Genomic DNA, 18,258 nt, shown 5'->3' with positions numbered 1-18,258 from the left:
TTGAGTTTATGACATCATGGGTGGACAACAATATAAAGAAAATATAAAGAAAATTCAACATGCTTTCACTTTTCTCATGTAATGAACGAGCACTTGACTAACCGCTTTCAGAAAGCAGGGAGAATAATTACTACCCTTAGCATATGTCAGTATAAAGTTGATGGAATGTGTAATTTTCATGAAAAATGAATTTTTGTGGAATTCTCTTTATATTTTCTTGATATTGTTGTCCACACATGATGTCATAACCTCTAGTAGTCTCCTCATCCAGTGGGTCCAACACCAAAACTTTAAAAGTTAATAACTTTGCATCGATTGTCCGATTTTTCTCAAACTTTCACTGATGTGTTCTAATAATGTTGCACCTTTCACTCAATCCCACATTGCTCTTTAGGCTTTGGTTTCCTTTAACACACTCATACTCTTTTTTTTTGTCTCTAAAGCCAAACTACTGCTTTCTGAGAATGAAAAGAAAAGAAAAAAAGAAGAGAAACGACTATGCCAACCTGTCTATATCTTTTATCAATTGATTTGGCTTCAGAACAAGATTTGATGCAGTATATCTGACTCACTTTGTAATGCAAACTCTGTTAAAGTCCTTTATTCAAAACAAAAAAGTTCAGAAGATCAAGATACTCCTACAGTTTCTCCGTGAGTCATGCATGCAAATTGATGAGAGTTTGTACATATATTAGGACAAGTAATGTCAAATGTTACAGGGACCTGTTTCATAAGGAAAAACAAAATCACAGTCATCACAATTTACATCCCCCAAATTAGATTAATTAATGGCAGCTCTTGTAGAAACAGCTGGAAAAAAAAAGAAAAAAAAATCATTGTTAGCTGCTAGCCACTACCGTGGAAATGACAATAGTTATATGTTGAAATTGCTTACATCTGAATTTATAAATGAGCCTCTTTCCTCTTGTGTGGACCAGACCTCCTTGAGGCCCTTCCTTGTGGACCCATCCCTCAGGGCAACTGAGTGGCTCAAGACTCACCTCAAGGAGGCCAGACTTGAGGTCATCAACCAGCAGGTTAGTCCTATCATTGTCAGCTAATTGGTCAGTTTGATGAATTTGTGGCTAAACCCATATGACTTTTTCATTGTGGCTTGCATAATGTCATGTCTGGGCAGTTACGTGTGTGAATACAGAAGATATAATAATGACGGCTTTTATCTGTCAGAATCAAACTGACTGCATCATTTATTATCAATGCCACTGCTTGAAGTCAAAGCTACATGTATCTTAGTCAATTTCTTTTCATTACCACATGAATTCTCCTACATGTTTTAGTATTGCTAATTATTGTGCAAAGAATGAACGACTGTCACTGTTGCATACTCTTTTGTGTCATCTTGTATGTGTGGAAATGCATTGGTCTCTATTTAATTAGATAGACTAAACCATTCAAATATATTGGCTATTTCACATACATAATTTTCTCTTCAAAATACATGTTGGAATAGTTTTATAATAAGTAGGAGTGCCAACACTGCAGTATAGGCTTTATCTTTGTCATAAAGATATCATTATATTTCATGTAAGATAACATCAATGTCCTTTGTAATGGAGTGCAATCTACTTTGTGATAAATAGCACTAGTTCCGTCTATCATACATTTAGCTGTGAGTATTCATTAGTGAACTCTGAGTCAACTGATATTCCAGAATGAACAACATGCCCAAAATGATATTGCCTCTCATATTACACAAATGCAATGTATATTCCCTCCCGCGGGGCACATTGCCGACTTTGCTTCTTTGAAAGGGATGATACATATTTCTCATTCTGTCACTCTTGATCATAATTTATCACTCTTTTTGTCTTTTAGTTCGGATTTGTGAAATGTACATGCGTGTTAATATAGCATAAACAGAAGAGGAAGATGGTATTCTATGTACCGACGTGTGTAGAGCCATGAATGTCAAGTGCAATGTACATTGCGCTTTATACCAAATGGTAAACTGGAAGTGGATAGGATACTTTGCATAGTGAGAGATATTTCTTCTCCTGAGATAGACTGCCCTGTTTATTTTTGTTTATTTATTTTTGGTCACTTTTTTTTCCCTGCCAGGATGCCAATTTTTCGACAGCCTTGGAGCTAGCCGTCAGGTTTGGGAAGACCCTGATCATCCAGGAGATGGATGGCATAGAGCCAGTACTCTACCCCTTGCTCAGGGCTGACCTTGTTAGCCAAGGTGAGTGCCTGAGGAATCCATTGCAGGAAATCCTCAAGATTTCTTGGACCTAAAAGTACTCCTTTCATATTGCTGTGCAGTTACATTCTTATTTTGTGTGGCAATAATTCGATGTAGACAAAAGTAAATTTCAATTTTAATTTCATTTTCAGTCTTTATTGTCCATCTGGAAATTCCTGTTGGAACTGACGAAAGTGAAGTCACAGCACGTTTTAACAGGATACATTCCAAGAACACATCTACATGCACATTTTAATACGTGTGAATACATCAGGTATACCTATTCATTTTCCTCCTTGCCAAAAACAGGACCGAGGTTCGTGGTGCAGGTCGGAGAAAAGGTGATAGACTACAACGAGGATTTCCGTCTGTTCATGACCACCCGTAACCCCAACCCAGAGATCCCACCCGATGCAGCCTCTATTGTATCAGAGGTCAACTTTACCACTACCAGGGCAGGTCTCACAGGCCAGGTAAGGGGGTAACTTTCCACGTTTGATTGAGATGTCTGTGGGTTTAATTGTGAGTTACCCAGGTTCTTGATTTTAGACAATGACCATAGATATGTCTATTTGTTGTGCAGTGTTTTAGTCCTATTTGACTGTTATATCCAGACATTGATCTTTAACGAGATTTGTTAAGAACAAAATTAGATGCAGTCACTGCATCATCCTTTCCAAGACTCTGATCTTTGCTTGACTTGTACCTCCATCCCTGGAAATAAAGTACAATTCAGTTTTAAAATGATGCTCAGTATTCATTGGCAGTTATAGTATTATCACCCTTTCAATTTTGTGATGAGAGATCTTGAGAACTTTTAAACAAGAATGTTGTTATACTCTTTCATACAGTGTACTTTTTATGCTATTACAGACCCTAGTTCATACTACAAGTTTTATTAGATATTAGTTATGACTTCCATATTGTGTGGTTCCCCTTGTACTCCACCAGTTATTAGCAGCCACCATCCAGCATGAAAAACCAGAGCTAGAGGTGAGGAAGACAGAGCTCCTTAAACAGGAAGAGGATCTCAAAATACAGCTGGCTCAGCTGGAAGAGAGCTTGCTGGAGGTGGGTGTATGTCCGGTGTAGCATATCTTTTGCAGTGTAGTGTGTAGTATATGTTTCCGGTTTATGCTCCTCATTAACACTAAACTTCTTCTGAAGGGACTCAGTGTGTGGTGTAGAGCCATTTGCTTGTTGAGTAGATTTATCATTTGTGATGATGAGCTTATGTAATGTGAATACAGTTTATTCAAGGAATTGGGTGTAAAGTTTGGAGTGTATGTGTATTGCCATGATGACCCATGGGACACTACAATTAAGTACTTGGTAAAATGTGAACAAAGATTATCCCTTACTGAATCAGTGCATCTGTTAACTTGCCATGAGTTGTTTTATGGTGTGAGTATGTCAGAAGGACAGCGAAAACAGTGTTTATCACCAGGTTTTTAGTTTTGATATTTCTCGAATTAAACACATGGTATGGAAATATATGCATCGAAGGTCAATGTACTGTCATTGCATGTCTTGTGTGGTGTAGTGTTTGTGTAATACACTGTGGTGTTGTGAATCCCTTGTTGACTCTGACATTTCAACTGTCCTCTCCAGACTCTGGCCAAAGCTGAGGGCAACATCCTTGAGAACAAGGCTCTCCTTGAGTCCCTCAACAAGACTAAAGAGAGTAGTCAGACCATCACAAAGTCCCTGGTGGAGTCGGTAAAACTGCAGGAGTCTCTTGATCAGGTATGAACACTGTTCTTGTTCACACTGTGGATGGGGTCACACAATTGTATCAGATAGCTTACTAAGATAGTCGCCAGTGTAGATTGCTTGTTGTTCCAAAAACGAAAAAATCTTGGGGGATCGGTCATTTGCACATGCTGGACCTTACTTGTGGAATCAGTTGCCTCAAGCTATCCGTTACATTTTGAATGTTGACTCCTTTAAAGTTGCTCTCAAGACTCATTTGTTTGTAACCATTTTCCAGTAGAATTGTATATTATGATTTTTTTTTTCATCATCATTATTGTGTCTTTCATTTTCATGTGCATGTTTGTGTAATGATTTTTGTACTTCATAACTCACTTTTTCTACTGCGCCTTGCGCATGTTAGTTGTGTGTAATCGGCACATTATAAGTACCCTGTATTATTATTAGTAGTATTATAACATGCATTCCATGTAATTATGTACATTTTGATGTGCAGTGAAACATGACAGACATCTTGCTTGAAAATTTATTTTGAAATTTACAGCATATGACATCTTTTGACAGTAACATGTTTATAATTTTGTGTGTTGGTGTGTATTTTCTAAGAACATTTCTACATTCTTTATTGTGAATGATCCTGAACTTGCTTAATTGACAGGTCTGGACCAAGATACATTCTCACAACTGAAGGAAAGTTGTAACCTGAGTGGGAGGTATCATTTGGTTGTTTTAAAAACATGGTTAAAATGATGTCATTACCTTTTGTCTTATAGTATGTGTAAGATGGTCATTTCATATTTCAATGATAAATTAGACATTTATCAACCTATGAAGAATTCTACTCCTTCCTGAAATTTGCATTTAAAATGCTTGTGACTCACCTCCCCCCCCCCCCCCCCCCCCAGGAGCGAGCTGCCTACCTTCCCTTGGCTGAGAATGGAAGCTCCCTCTTCTTTGTCATCTCCGACCTGGCCAAGCTGAACAACATGTACCGCTTCAGCCTGGGATCTTTCCTCCGCCTCTTTGGGAGGGCCCTCCAGGGCAGAATGGTAATGAAGTTACCACACGTGTGCAGTTTTGCAATACAGCAATTGTACTCTTGCCAGTGATTTACGTCAGTCAGATAATGAAGCAGTTTTAGAAGAATAGACATGAATATAGAGATTAACAAAAGAGAATATTATCATCATCATCATCATATTATATTCTGTTATTTATGATTTTTTTTCTCAAAAGGTTAGGACTGTGCCTACTCTTTCATGAATTGAGCGCCCCTGTCTAGTTTTCCAATTTTGAGCGTTATGAAGCATATGATCACTTTGATAGACATTAGTTCTACTGAATATAAAAATGATATAGCAAAAGGTTATTGCTTGCATGAACAAAAATCATAAATTCAAGCACAATTAGTGACAACCAGCACCCTCAACCCCAGCTAGATTGCATTGTTTTGTGGAAGTTTTTCTAAGCAGTTTATTTCACTGTCATTTCTCAGTAATGGATGGTGAATATCATTTTGTTGTTTTAGATAAACTGGACCCTGTTTTATCAAAAGCTATAATAGATTATAAATTTCCTTACCACACAGGCTGCCATAGACTTATGATAGAAATGAACTGTATAATCAATTATAACTCTTCACAAAACAGGGCCCTGGTGATACAAGTTATGATGGCTTTGTCATGATATATTAAGTGTTCTGATTCAAGATGGCTGCATCAAGAATATCATCTTTTTTCAAAACTTTATGTTCCCATGCACTTAAGCCATAACTTTCCAAACTACTTTATTGGCACAGGCAGAGATTCCACCTTCTCCCCCCCCCCCCCAAAAAAAAGACAAAATGGTGAAAGAAAGTAAAAACTTGGCTGTGATGTAAAATGAACAAAACCTGCTCAAGAGTTGAACCGTGTAGCAAAGCTGCCACATACTGTAAGATGCAGAAGGGTTATTAATCTTATCATGTAACCTTTGAATGAAATGGTCAAGATTTCCATATATATTCCACTCTTATGTAGGATGGTAGCAGCACCGAGATGCGCATCCAGACACTGATTAAGACACTGCAGACCCTCGTCTATGAGTACGTCTGCCAGTCCCTCTTCAAGGCCGACCGCCTCATGTTTGCCCTCCACCTGGTGCATGGCATGCACCCCAACCACTTCAGGGAAAATGTGAGTAGGGCCATGCATCCATCATCATAATCCTCATCCTTGTTGACCTGTATCCTTGTAGGAGGTGCACCCAAGCACTGGCGTGGTGTGAAATTGTGTAGCAGTGTCTGTGATGTCATAAGAACAGGAAGCAAATTTGGCCATCCAAGCTTAGGTTGTTTGTTGCTGATGCTAAATGGTATGACCCCCATGTCTCGGGATCATACCATTCCAATCCAGTAGCAAACTCTTTCTTGCTGTCTTTCCTGAAAGGAGAGCTAAGTGCAAGGTCTGGAATGGTGTTTTGTGGCTTGGCAAGTGAGATTAGTTGGTATTACCCCACAAATTTAATTCATGCCTTACTACTAAGTGTCCATAAGCTGTTTCAGCCACACAGTCATTACATATTTTCATCAATATATTTCCTTGCATACTTGGGTGATTCATAGATTTAAAACATTTCAGATAAAGGTGGATGTGACATACACCTGCATTCTGCAAAATGCGATACGTGCCATAATAACTGCTTATGCTCTTTGACATCACATTCTGAGTTGTACATATTCAGTTCTTTGTTTTCACTTATTGATATCATCTGGTCACTTTCCATGTATGGGCTACATATGTTTGTTTTTATATTTTCTCGACAATAAATATGACATAAAGGAGATAGGAATGTGAAAAATACTAGTAATTCCCAGTAAGTATCTACGAATGAGATTTCATGAAACTTAGAGGCCTTACAGAAGAGCATGTACCAGGTAGGGGTTGTTGGATTTTTTTTTTCTTAAGGCAAACAAAATAATCACATATTGCTTCATATTCTAGGAATGGGAGGCGTTCCTTGGTCAGATCGTGGCTGACGCGCGGGACTCTCAACGTGACTCCATCCCTGGCTGGATCAATCAGGACAGACAGAAGGCGTTGGCTTCACTTACAGTGAGTAGGCATTTCAAAGTCATCTACTGTATATGCTGTTATTTTCGAGTACAGATATTTTTGCGAATGACGAGGTCATAGACATTTTACGAGATGTTGTTTTCGCAAATCAACAATGACACTTATGTTGATGCACTATGAACAAAGCGCATGGAGACATTTTCGTGTGTTGTCAAATTCGCGATCCAACTGTGATTTGTGAAAAATTTGCGAAAATTAAACCCTCACGAAAATAACAGCTTATACAGTATATCTTTTGTTGGAGTAGATTTTCATGCAGAGTGACATGAATTGCCTCAAATTACCATCACCTTGGGCAGCTGACATGAATTGAGATGATGGTAGAGTTTAATACCTACCAGTAGCAAAGTATCACTTATGTTGTAATGCAAGAACTACAAGAGAGTCCCAAACACCTGTTGGATTCTAATCATACCATCCCTATTAGTAAGAGGCAAAATACTGTGTCCCTCAGATAGGACATTAAGTAGAGGTTCCATGTGTTGAGATACTTAGTCATGACTCATGCACAAGAAAAGATCCCACTTCATTCATTCATCATATAGAGCAAGGATGCTAATCTAGTGAAAAGGTCCACCTCCTACCCACATGAGAAAAACGGGTGAATGATGATGACCCCTCATGGTTTGTCCCAGGTGACTAGCAATAGTTTGCAAATGTTATCAACTGGGCACATGGTGCCATACAAAGAAGAAGAAGTTGGATTTTAAGATGTCCGAACCTCTCTGTTTGGCAGCAGAGGATCAGTTTAATGTTCCTGTGATCCAATGATTCAGGAACAGTGACAGCACTATGCTATAGTGGATAAGGCTCTCGGCACTCAAAAAGGATATTATCAGTTCAAATCCTGCTTCAGTGTACACTTTTAGGCAGGAATGCATTACCCACAGCGTCTTCTCGACTCACCCAGATGTATATATGGGTACCTGACAATGCTTTGGGTCATGTTCTTTTATGCAAAACTACTTTCAGTTGCTATTGATGCATGATGCAGTGTATTTTTTTGAAAGGTATATGTTTCAATAATGGTTTTATGATGCAGTGTATTATCTTTTAAAGGTATATTATGTCTCAATGATAGTTTTAGAGATCAGGGTTTAAACTCAGCAGCCCACCATAGGTGAATAAGGTGTGAACATGTTATCAGTTTTACACTGGTGATTTCCAGTGTCATTATCATTGTTATTGATAATACTGGCAATGTTGGTAAAAGTGATTACTGTAAAAGTGATGACTCGATTTCATGCAGCAGCGACAGTAAAAGGATGGTGTACTGTCAGCACTGGATGTTTCTGTTGCTAGGTCTCCACTCTATAGGTCACTGACTTCTTTGAGTCTTGTTCTGTCTCTCTTATGGCTCTGACTGATGGCTCAGTGTTTGGTATGATTTCTTCATCGTTCAGGCCAGCTTCCCAGCCCTGCACCAGGCACTGAGTCTGAATGACACGGGTCTGTGGAGTCAGTTCAGCCGCAGCTCCCTGTGTGAGCAGGAGTTCCCCACTTCCCTGGAGAAGAAGATTTCCCCATTCCAGCAGGTGAGGTGGAGAAATGTCATTACTCTAATTTTTCTCGTCAGTTGTTTGCTCTTCATCAGTGGCACTTGTGCTGCATGACTCTTCTTGTATTGTTATTAGTGAAAGAAATAATCAATAGTGATTATCAAACTAAAAACAAAGTTTACTTAATGCCGAGGTGTTCAGCATGCATTTGTGAGAAGTAAAGGGAAGAAATTGAACAAATTACAGTCTGTGACAAATAATAAATCACCCCAATTTGAATAATAAAAATAATTTAGTTGCAAGATTGAAAATGAGCAGGGATGTAATCATGACATGTATTTATGGAAATATAAAAAGAGCATTTTTTATTTGTTTTTATTTTGTTTTGGTACTATTCAATTTTTAGAATGATTCCCTTGTGCTGCTTTGGATAATGAGGGCCTGTACATTGTGTCTTTGAATACTTTGTGCAGGATGCATTTTATAGTTTGTAACACACATCACAAGATTGTTGTAATGTGAAAAATAATAGTAGTTGCAGTTGTTCAGATCCCTTCGAATCTGAAGCCAGCTGTCATTGTGATCAAATAAAGTCAAGTGAGCATGTTGATGCTTATCTCTTTATATTTATCATGATGTTTCTCAAGAGTGTGTTTGTTGATGTTGCTGTTAGTGAAAACTCATTGTGTAATTGTTTTTGTAATGTTTGCATTCTATTCAAATCTTTTGCAGCTTCTTTTGATCCAAGCCATCAGACCAGACCGCCTTCAGAGTGCAATGGCGTTCTTTGCCACCAAGGCTTTAGGTATATGATTCTCTTTCAACCAGAGAAATCCAATTGTGCTAACAGATTGCAACTGCTTTAAAAGTTTATGTGGAGGTCATTTACTATTTTAAAGATAATAAAAAGTTTTGGTACCTCAAAAGTGTCCTTGAATTTTCTTGTCTTAGTTTGTGTTTCAGGTTAAAGTACCTTTCATATAACTAACACTGTGACACTTACTCGCCCCAAAGTGCTCTCATGTCTTAGTAATCATGCAATTAACTGCGACCAGCAGCCCCATACGTATAGCGACCAGCAGTCCCATACGCATAGCGTAATCGGGCTTCGCATTGTAGCATTCAGGATCATGACAGATTTAGTATCGCAGGGTAAATGTCAACTGAAAATCCCATAAATTCTTCAATTTGAAGACTTACCAATTAAGTTGAAGTATTGAAAACAGGCTTCGGGCAACGTTTGGTTCTGCCTATAGTCCCTTTCTGTTCGAATTGATGACTGAATGTGACTCGGTCGACAGGACCTTAGGAGAGCTACATACAGTACACTGAATACTACAGCCAGTGCACGCGAACACATCACATGCACACAAATTTCAAATCCATGAACGGATAAGATGTTTGTGTGCGCATGCGCTGGCCATGGTATCCAGTGTATGTAGCTCTCCCAAGGTCCTCTCGACCGAGTCACATTCAGTCATCAATTCGAACAGAAAGGGACTATTGGCAGAACCAAACGTTGTTCGAAGCCTGTTTTCAATACTTCAACTTAATTGGTAAGTCTTCAAATTGAAGAAATTTTTTGATTTTAAGTTGACGTTTACCCGCGATACTAATTCTGTCAAGATCCTGAATGCTACAATGCGAAGCCCCATTACGCTGTGCGTATGGGGCTGCTGGTCGCAGTTAGCTATGCGTACAATGGGCTGCACGCTGCTGGTCGCAGTCAGTGGTTTCGTACAATATTTATCGACGCTGTACAGCGTCGGCTCTGGTACGAAACCATTATTGCATGATTACTAAGACATGAGAGCACTTTGGGGCGAGTAATTCTCACAGACAACGTACTTTAACCTGAAACACAAACCAAGACAAGGAAATTCAGGGAAGCTTTTGGGGTACCAAAACTTTTTATTATCTTTAATTGTAAAAGTGGAAATTTTCGCACACTTTGCGCAACCAGATGCTAAATTAAAGCACGTGAATATTTTTGCATGCCATATGTTCCAGTAGTTAATTTCCCAATTCCGCAGAATTAAAAACACACGAAATCCATCTTACCCAGCCGAGTGTGAAAATTACTTGCCCGAAAATATCCACTTTCACAGTGTAAGGAAATTTTGCAATGTCATGTTTTATGCTATAGTGCAATATCGACATTTAATGAAACATTATGGCCTATTTCTGTCATTTTAAGCAACTACGCACAGATGTTCATTTACAGTTCCAATATTTCAAGTAGCAAAGGGATGTTGTGGTACTTAGCAAAAGTATTGCTTAAAATTGCTTTCAAAACCAAAACATTCTGACTTCTTAGTGAGGCAATAATCTCCCTTAACCTGATATCATTGCCCCTATTGTTCCTCCAGGCATGAAGGAGCTGACCACCCCTACCCTGAATTTGAAGAGGCTGAGTCAGGACACAATGCCCAGTGAGCCCATTCTCATCATCATCTCACCTGGTGCCGATCCATCCCAGGAGCTGCAGGAGCTGGCCGGTGAGGTGGTCGGAGCTGACCACTATCATGAGGTCAGTCTGGAGGGGAGAAGTACATAGTGTAATACAATGCAAAAACTTTATCTTTAGTTGGGGCAGTGGTGAGAAGGCATTGGGCCTGTGAACATTTTAGTAGTGAGAGTAAATGGAGACTGTTTGATTGCCATTACATCAGCCATCGATCATGATGTCCTTTGAGAATCTCTATACAGCATTGTTTGTAATAAGTACCAAATGGAACCTTTTGGGGAGTACTTGTACGTGCATGAAATATCCCCAATTCCCTTTTGTATTAAGATGCCTCCTTCTACCACTGAAAGAGGCATATCCCTGCGTAGGCCTTATGGTCATGATAAACCACGATTGACAGTGACATTCTGATTTAGAAAATATTTTGATTTTTTTTTTTTTTTTATGCCAAGGCCTCAGTGCACTCCAGATAGTAAACAATATATTGTACATGCCATATGTTTCATGTGTGCGATATTTTCAAAATTCACATTTGTAAGACAATAATGCTCGTGATAACATTCATTACATATCATCAGTCACATACCATACTTCATGATAGAAAGTATTCTGAAAAGAGGAAGGGGAAGGAGAATTTCTATGACTCAAATGATGGATCATATCGTGCCCAATCTCCCACCAGGTTGCCATGGGACAGGGCCAGGCAGACATTGCCATGCAACTCCTCCAAGAGTGCTCCAGGAATGGGGAGTGGCTGTGCCTGAAGAACCTGCATCTCGTCACGGCATGGCTGCCGGTATTGGAAAAGGTATATAGCTCTCTAACTGTCTTACTGCGGACTTTGAGTGCAGTGAAACCCCTCTCCATATCCTAGTTGACAGCAATACCGTGAAATCAAACACATGCCCCTAAGTACGGCCAAAAACTCTCAGTGAATTAGTTTTGTTTGTTTCTGTGTGTTCTTATAGTTGGGCCAAAGGTAAGATGGATATGGAATCACTAGGACTCCAGTTGATATGGTCTGTCACATGAGAAGACTGTATCCCCTAAGAGTATTGTTTGATATTATGTGAATTCTGTGACAGGCAAGTAATGCACTACATAGATGTGAATTTGCAGGGCTTTTGTGGACCATGCTGAATCTAATCTTTTCTCTATTCCATTTCCTTATAGAAATTAAATTCAAATGTAGTTTCTGTGATGAGGTTATCTAGAATATCATGTTTTAATTTCTGACTTGCACAAACATTTGAATACACAAATATAGAAATTACAATTTAGGTATTTTGAGATGGCATTTCCCTTTCACCATTTGTATATTTATTTTATCTCTGTCCAGGAACTGAATTCGCTGAGCCCACACGAAAATTTCCGTCTGTGGATGACAGCAGAGAGCCACCCTAAGTTCCCCACCATCCTTCTTCAGTCCAGTCTCAAGGTCACCTACGAAGTAAGACCTCCTCGATTTGATTGTTACATTGTCCATAATTGCAATATTATATGGAAGAAAGTAGCCATGATGCACATTCATTGTATTCAGTTACTCACTCAATACATGTAGCCCTTTAAACTATAATGTTAAGATCCTGTTTTAGATTAATCAGTAGTCCTTCTCCCATGCATTTTCTTTTTTATAAAGCCGGATACACTGTTGCAGTAAAAAATTCTTTGACGAGATTTAGGTAACTGAAGTATTTAGTCAGTTAATATGAGTTTCTGTCATATAGGTTTAGTTCTGTTAGAACAGAAAGCTAAAATTGCAATTTTGAAGGAAAGTTGCAGGTCTTCTATGAACTCAGCTAAATTTTAGCACCCATCATCTAAACATAAGATTAGAGTGTTACATGTGTAGTATGCATGATTTAAAGTATTCATAACAAAATGCTCTGAGACAAGGGGCCCGTTGCATAAAACTCCAACCGGACTTTTTTCCGGTTGAAATCACAAAATTCCGGTTGGAAGCTCCCAACCAGAGTTTTTATGCAACGGATTTTACATTCTTAGATTAGCAACCTTAAAAAATTCAGGTTGGGCAAATCCCAACCTGAATTTTTTAAGGTTGCTAAAAAAGTTTTATGCAACGGGACCCTGGTCTGCATCAGCTGTACTTTGCTGTAGGTTATGTGGAGTGTCATATTCATTTCGTGATCCAACTGCATATTCATATCAAGTGATTTAATTAGTCGCTAGTATTAAAGAGACATCTGAAATTAGAAGGTTTTTCTTTTTTTTTTATGGAGGAAATAAAAAAAATCTAACACTCACAACATATCCCACATTCCAACATTTTGAGTTTGGGATTGTATGAGCTGGTAATTTGTTTATTTTGTTTTTGATGAATTTAGTTTACTTGTAACTAACCCTTCAAATCCAATAGGATGTTGCAATTAATGTTGAGTGTTTGATCCATTATCTTGAAAGCATGTTATTAAGATTTTCTTCAAAATAATTTTGTTTAGAATTTATCACTTCATGAATTGAAAACAAAACAAAGCTCATTTCTGACATCTCATTGTGAAAATCCCAGGCTCCTCCTGGAATCAAGAAAAATCTGCTGAGGAGCTACGACACCTGGACACCTGAGTTCATCGCCCGGGACAACAATGTGGTCCGGGCCCAGGCACTGTTTGCCCTGGCCTGGTTCCACGCCATCTGCCAGGAGCGACGCAACTTCATCCCCCAGGGCTGGACCAAGTTCTACGAGTTCTCCATGTCAGACCTAAGGGCAGGGGCTGATATCATTGACAGGCTGTGTCGAGGGAAAGGTGACTTCTTTGACCTCTTCTCTGCAGATATAGCTTTATGACTGCATTTAATACTTTGAAGACAATTTGCGCAACATGTTGAGTCCGTTTTTTATTGTGTTTATTTCCATTTCTTATGGCCTTCTACCCTGCCCCCCCCCCCCCCAATTTATTTTATTGTGGTGAAAGCATTTTTAAGTGTGACCATTGTCCTGGAGTAGTTTACAGAAATGTGGTATGCCTCCTAAAACAATAGTAAAGGGGGAAACCTTGTCTGCTCTCAAAGGAGTTGACTTAGAATAGACTTGTACTGAGTAGTACTTCGCTTTACATACATCTAGAGAGTATTCTGTCTAAAATGAGTGATGACTTTGTGGAGTGATGTCTGCATTATCTGATTTTATGTTTCATCATAGTGGATTGCCACTCCTCGTTCAACTTATCTTTAATAAACAAAGTGAACTCAAACTATCAAAATGGTACAAGTGTCTAATTTGTCATTATGTTTGGTTGACAGCCCATTGCTGTTGATTTTTGGACTTGCAATAGATGGTAACTTTGTGTGCGGCAGGTTCCAGAAAATGTCCCAAAGCTGTATAGTGATGCATGTGATGAAAAGTATGTACTTCGCTACTCATCAAGGGTTTATCACTCAAACTTGTGAATATTTCAGTTGTTTAATTTAGTTTGACTATCTCATGCAGGGAAGGAAATTCAGTGGGACTTCATCTATGGCCTGTTTGAGAATGCCATCTATGGTGGTAGAGTGGACAACCCCTTTGACATGCGAGTGCTGAGGTCCTACCTGGCCCAGTATTTCAACAAAGAGATGCTAGCTGGGAGCAGTGCTAGACGATCCAAGAAGATTCCAGGGGGAAATACCATTCCAGTCTCCACTTACTACAAGGTAGGATCGCAATTGTCCTGTAATAAAATAATCCATCTACCAACATTTCAAATGCTTTGTGTTGTAGTTTAATGTCTACTTAAAGGTTGTGTTACAATATTATGCTGAAAAATTAGCACACTGGACATATAATTGTCAAACTTTAAAGGTGTGATTGACTTCACACGACAAGATGATTTTAATGTACATAAACATGTATTTCCGCTAAAATTAGCAGTAAGTGCCCAAAATGAGCCATAATCAGACTTGCTAATTTCACTAACTTGTAAATATGGTGTTTGGTATGCATCAAGACACACACTACAACACCAAGCAACAACAAAAAAAAACAAAAAAAAAGATGTTGAGATAGGTGGCTGTTTAACAGGTTATCCTAGAGCAGTATATAGTCTGGTTTATGAGAAAGCCATGTTTCCTTTTAGTATGTGTGCTTCAATTGAATTATACACGATTGAATAAATGAGTTAATGCAGATATAGGCCAGATAGTACATACAAGTCTGTATTTCAAATGCATTATCTTCTTGGGCAAGGTGAACAAATTTTTTTTTTTTTTTTTTTTTTTGCACTTGCTGTTTAAAATAGTGGCCCTTATATGGCTTACTTTAGGAAGTCATTTGGAGAACATTTAGTTCTCTTTTTCCAAATTAAATATTAAATTTCATGTATATTGTGAAGGTGTTGTACATAACAATCATAGCAAAACAAAAACAAAAACAAAAACAAACAAACAAAAAACAAAGGTGAGACAAGTCATACTCCCTCTCCCCCTCCTTCCCTTCCCATACAGGACTTCACTGAGCTGGTGTCCAAGTTCCCTGATGACGACAAGCCAGCATTCTTTGGGCTGCCGGCCAACATTGAACGCTCCTCCCAGCGCATTGTCAGCGGCCAGGTCATCGCGCAGCTTAAGGTTCTGAGGAGGTCAGACGAGGCGGCTGACAAGTTTGACACCGAGAAGTGGAACTCGGAGCTGGGACCAATCCTGACTCTCTGGAAGAAACTGAACCAGGTAGGAAGTGCCACGGCATATGTTGTGAATCCACTCACCACAACATTAATTCTGATACACTTTTTTTTATCACGGCTAGTCCTGAAAAGATTTGGATGTCTGTTTCAATGCAATAGTTTGAGAAATTTGCAGTGACAGCTGCAAAGTAGCGTACTACCTGTGAACATCAAAGATATCTCAGAAAGAAAATGCTTGATAAAGCAAGTGTATGGCATTTGTCTTAAAGTGGCTCTACTCCCCATAGCTTCTGAATCTAGAGAAAATGCGTATTGTAAACAGCCAAACAGCATTGGTCTTAGCAGGGGATCAGACTACCCCTGCAGCAAAGAAGCTATTAAAAAAAAAAAAAAAATTATAGAAAGCAAACATCATTATTCTTAACACTTACACTTGGACTCTCCAATGCAGCAAAGTGTAGAAAGACAGTGAGATAATGAAGAGTAACAAATTAACATTTCTAGCACTAAATCTCTGAAGGCTTGAACCCGTAACCTTGTTAGTGAAGCATCAGCCTCTGATGCCTCTACTGATCCCACTCTTTGCTGCTACTCAGGGGGCAAACCTGATCCAGACCAAGGCCCAACCACCCAATGACCGGGGTGGCACCTTGGGACCCATCGACTCCTTTATTCAGCTGGAGAGGTTCAATGCCCTTCAGCTGGTACAGTACGTCCACTCCACCCTGGCCGCACTCAGTAAGGTCATTCGGGGCACCTCTCTCCTCACCAGTGAAGTCCAGAAACTGGCCGCAGCGCTACTCAAGCAGGAGGTCAGTGAATGTGGGATATTCCTTGGTCTTGTCCAGTTTGTACAGTATTTCCGAGCTGTATTATGTCCTATTCAAATTTTCAGATTCTCTTCTACTTTGTGCTATATCTCCATTTCCTTCTATTCACTCTTCACTCTCTTTCCCCACTTACTAGTGACTTATTCTTTTTCAAAGTTTGTGTTTGTTGGTTTGTTTTGCTCCTGACATGATTTTGCATCTCATTATCTGAATACAACATAATATGAATGATTATTCACTACTCTTTACCCCTGTGTGAAAGTCGCTTGCACAAGGTCATAAACCTAATTGATCTGAGACATTTGTAGGAAAGTATATTAAGGCAAAACTTGTATAAAGAGCCAGGACATATCAATGTCTGATGTAAATTTTAGATTATTTGTCATGTTCTCACACAATTCAATGGCATTTCCAGTCAGGCATATACCTCACACATAAACGGAAGGTTGATTGCTTGATGAAACTGTTTTTGATGTCTTTGTGTACTTCATACATGAAAAGAAGAAATCTGCTGCAATCATACCAGTGATAATTGACTCCCGCAATGGTACCATTATTGAATTTCACTTATGCAGTTAACATCCATTTACATAATGGGACACATTATGGATGCTATGATGTTTTGCATTAGTAGTGAGGGACTGTTACTGTAGTCTTCTGCTTTATTTGACTCAGAATTGTTGCAAGATTAGCTTGGATTCTCTCATTAGGAAGTGCCCATCCTTCCAGCAGTATATATTCAGTTGCAATATTCAAAATGATTTTATCACAATTATTGGTTTTCCATTATATTTATCAATTCCTGCAGACACCCCTCAGCTGGCAGAAGAAGTGGGAGGGTCCAGAGGATCCTGTGCTGTACCTGAAGACCATTGTGGCCCGTACCACTGCCATACAGGGGTGGATGGAGAAGGCGGAGAGGAAGAGCTTACTTTCAGACACCCTGAATTTGTCAGAGCTGTTTCACCCAGACACATTCCTCAATGCCCTCAGGCAACAGTCAGCAAGGTACTGAGACTGAGGCTTTTATACTGGTGGCATCTTCAGCTTTGATAATGAGTTGACTTTTAATACAGAGAGAAAATGATTTGATTTAGTGATTCGACAGTTGATTCAATCCTTACCTCCTGTTTGTGTTGCTTTCTCCATATCTGCTGATATATATTCTTGTAGCACACCCTTTGCCTAGCTATATATGCTTACTTGCTGCACACCCTTGCCCAGCCATATGCATAGAAGCAGTTCAGAAATCGATGCTGTACTATCAGTTTTCTGTAAATATTGGAATGTATGAGAAGACTATCATGCAGCTGTTACAGATTGTATCATGTAAATGAGATCCACATTTTGAGTAATCTGGAAGCAAACTTGTAATGAGAAAGTGGAAATAAGACCTATCACGTAGATATTGTACGAAGCTACATGTATCTGGAGAAAACTTAAAAAAGCAAAGAAACAAAGCAAAACAAAAGTTGAATATTTGTTGTTTTTGTTTTAGAACTTCCCAAATGAGATGAAAATATCAATTTCACACAGATGTTAGTCTGTGAAAGACATGTCCTTGGAAAAGTCAGTTTTATATGGATGATATGACATATAACGTGAAAGGATGGAGACAAATACTGCCCTGAATTTAATTTAAATGTTTATCAATGCATTTCAACATTTTGTGACCTTGCATTGAATCACAAGTTGTTATTTTTCACATCTAACCATTTCATAGGGACACCAAGACATCAATGGACAGCCTCAAATTTGCCTGTCGCTGGACAGGGAACATATCAGGGGCCAAGTATCAAGTTAAGGTAATGCTG

At 38.9% G+C, this 18,258-nt stretch overlaps 1 protein-coding gene across 2 annotated transcripts in view; it reads left to right on the top strand.

The window, feature by feature from the left end:
* The window catches only part of LOC140235060 (cytoplasmic dynein 2 heavy chain 1), an 87,333-nt gene that overhangs the window by 64,359 nt on the left and 4,716 nt on the right, over window positions 1-18,258 (top strand). For both annotated transcript variants that reach the window (XM_072315098.1, XM_072315097.1), the window contains 19 exons: window positions 939-1,037; window positions 2,080-2,203; window positions 2,513-2,676; window positions 3,155-3,274; window positions 3,815-3,949; window positions 4,822-4,965; window positions 5,935-6,090; window positions 6,898-7,008; window positions 8,433-8,564; window positions 9,261-9,333; window positions 10,898-11,058; window positions 11,678-11,803; window positions 12,335-12,445; window positions 13,523-13,760; window positions 14,444-14,646; window positions 15,436-15,657; window positions 16,211-16,426; window positions 17,253-17,452; window positions 18,168-18,249. In XM_072315098.1, coding sequence (XP_072171199.1) covers window positions 939-1,037; window positions 2,080-2,203; window positions 2,513-2,676; window positions 3,155-3,274; window positions 3,815-3,949; window positions 4,822-4,965; window positions 5,935-6,090; window positions 6,898-7,008; window positions 8,433-8,564; window positions 9,261-9,333; window positions 10,898-11,058; window positions 11,678-11,803; window positions 12,335-12,445; window positions 13,523-13,760; window positions 14,444-14,646; window positions 15,436-15,657; window positions 16,211-16,426; window positions 17,253-17,452; window positions 18,168-18,249 — 2,817 coding nt within the window. The remainder of the gene's footprint in view (window positions 1-938; window positions 1,038-2,079; window positions 2,204-2,512; window positions 2,677-3,154; window positions 3,275-3,814; window positions 3,950-4,821; window positions 4,966-5,934; window positions 6,091-6,897; window positions 7,009-8,432; window positions 8,565-9,260; window positions 9,334-10,897; window positions 11,059-11,677; window positions 11,804-12,334; window positions 12,446-13,522; window positions 13,761-14,443; window positions 14,647-15,435; window positions 15,658-16,210; window positions 16,427-17,252; window positions 17,453-18,167; window positions 18,250-18,258) is intronic.

The sequence above is a fragment of the Diadema setosum genome, chromosome 11 (assembly GCF_964275005.1).
Source record: "Diadema setosum chromosome 11, eeDiaSeto1, whole genome shotgun sequence".
NCBI classification, from domain to species: Eukaryota; Metazoa; Echinodermata; class Echinoidea; order Diadematoida; family Diadematidae; genus Diadema; species Diadema setosum.
The sequence above is the reverse complement of the archived record's forward strand: the minus strand, read 5'-3'. Positions and strand labels throughout refer to the sequence as shown.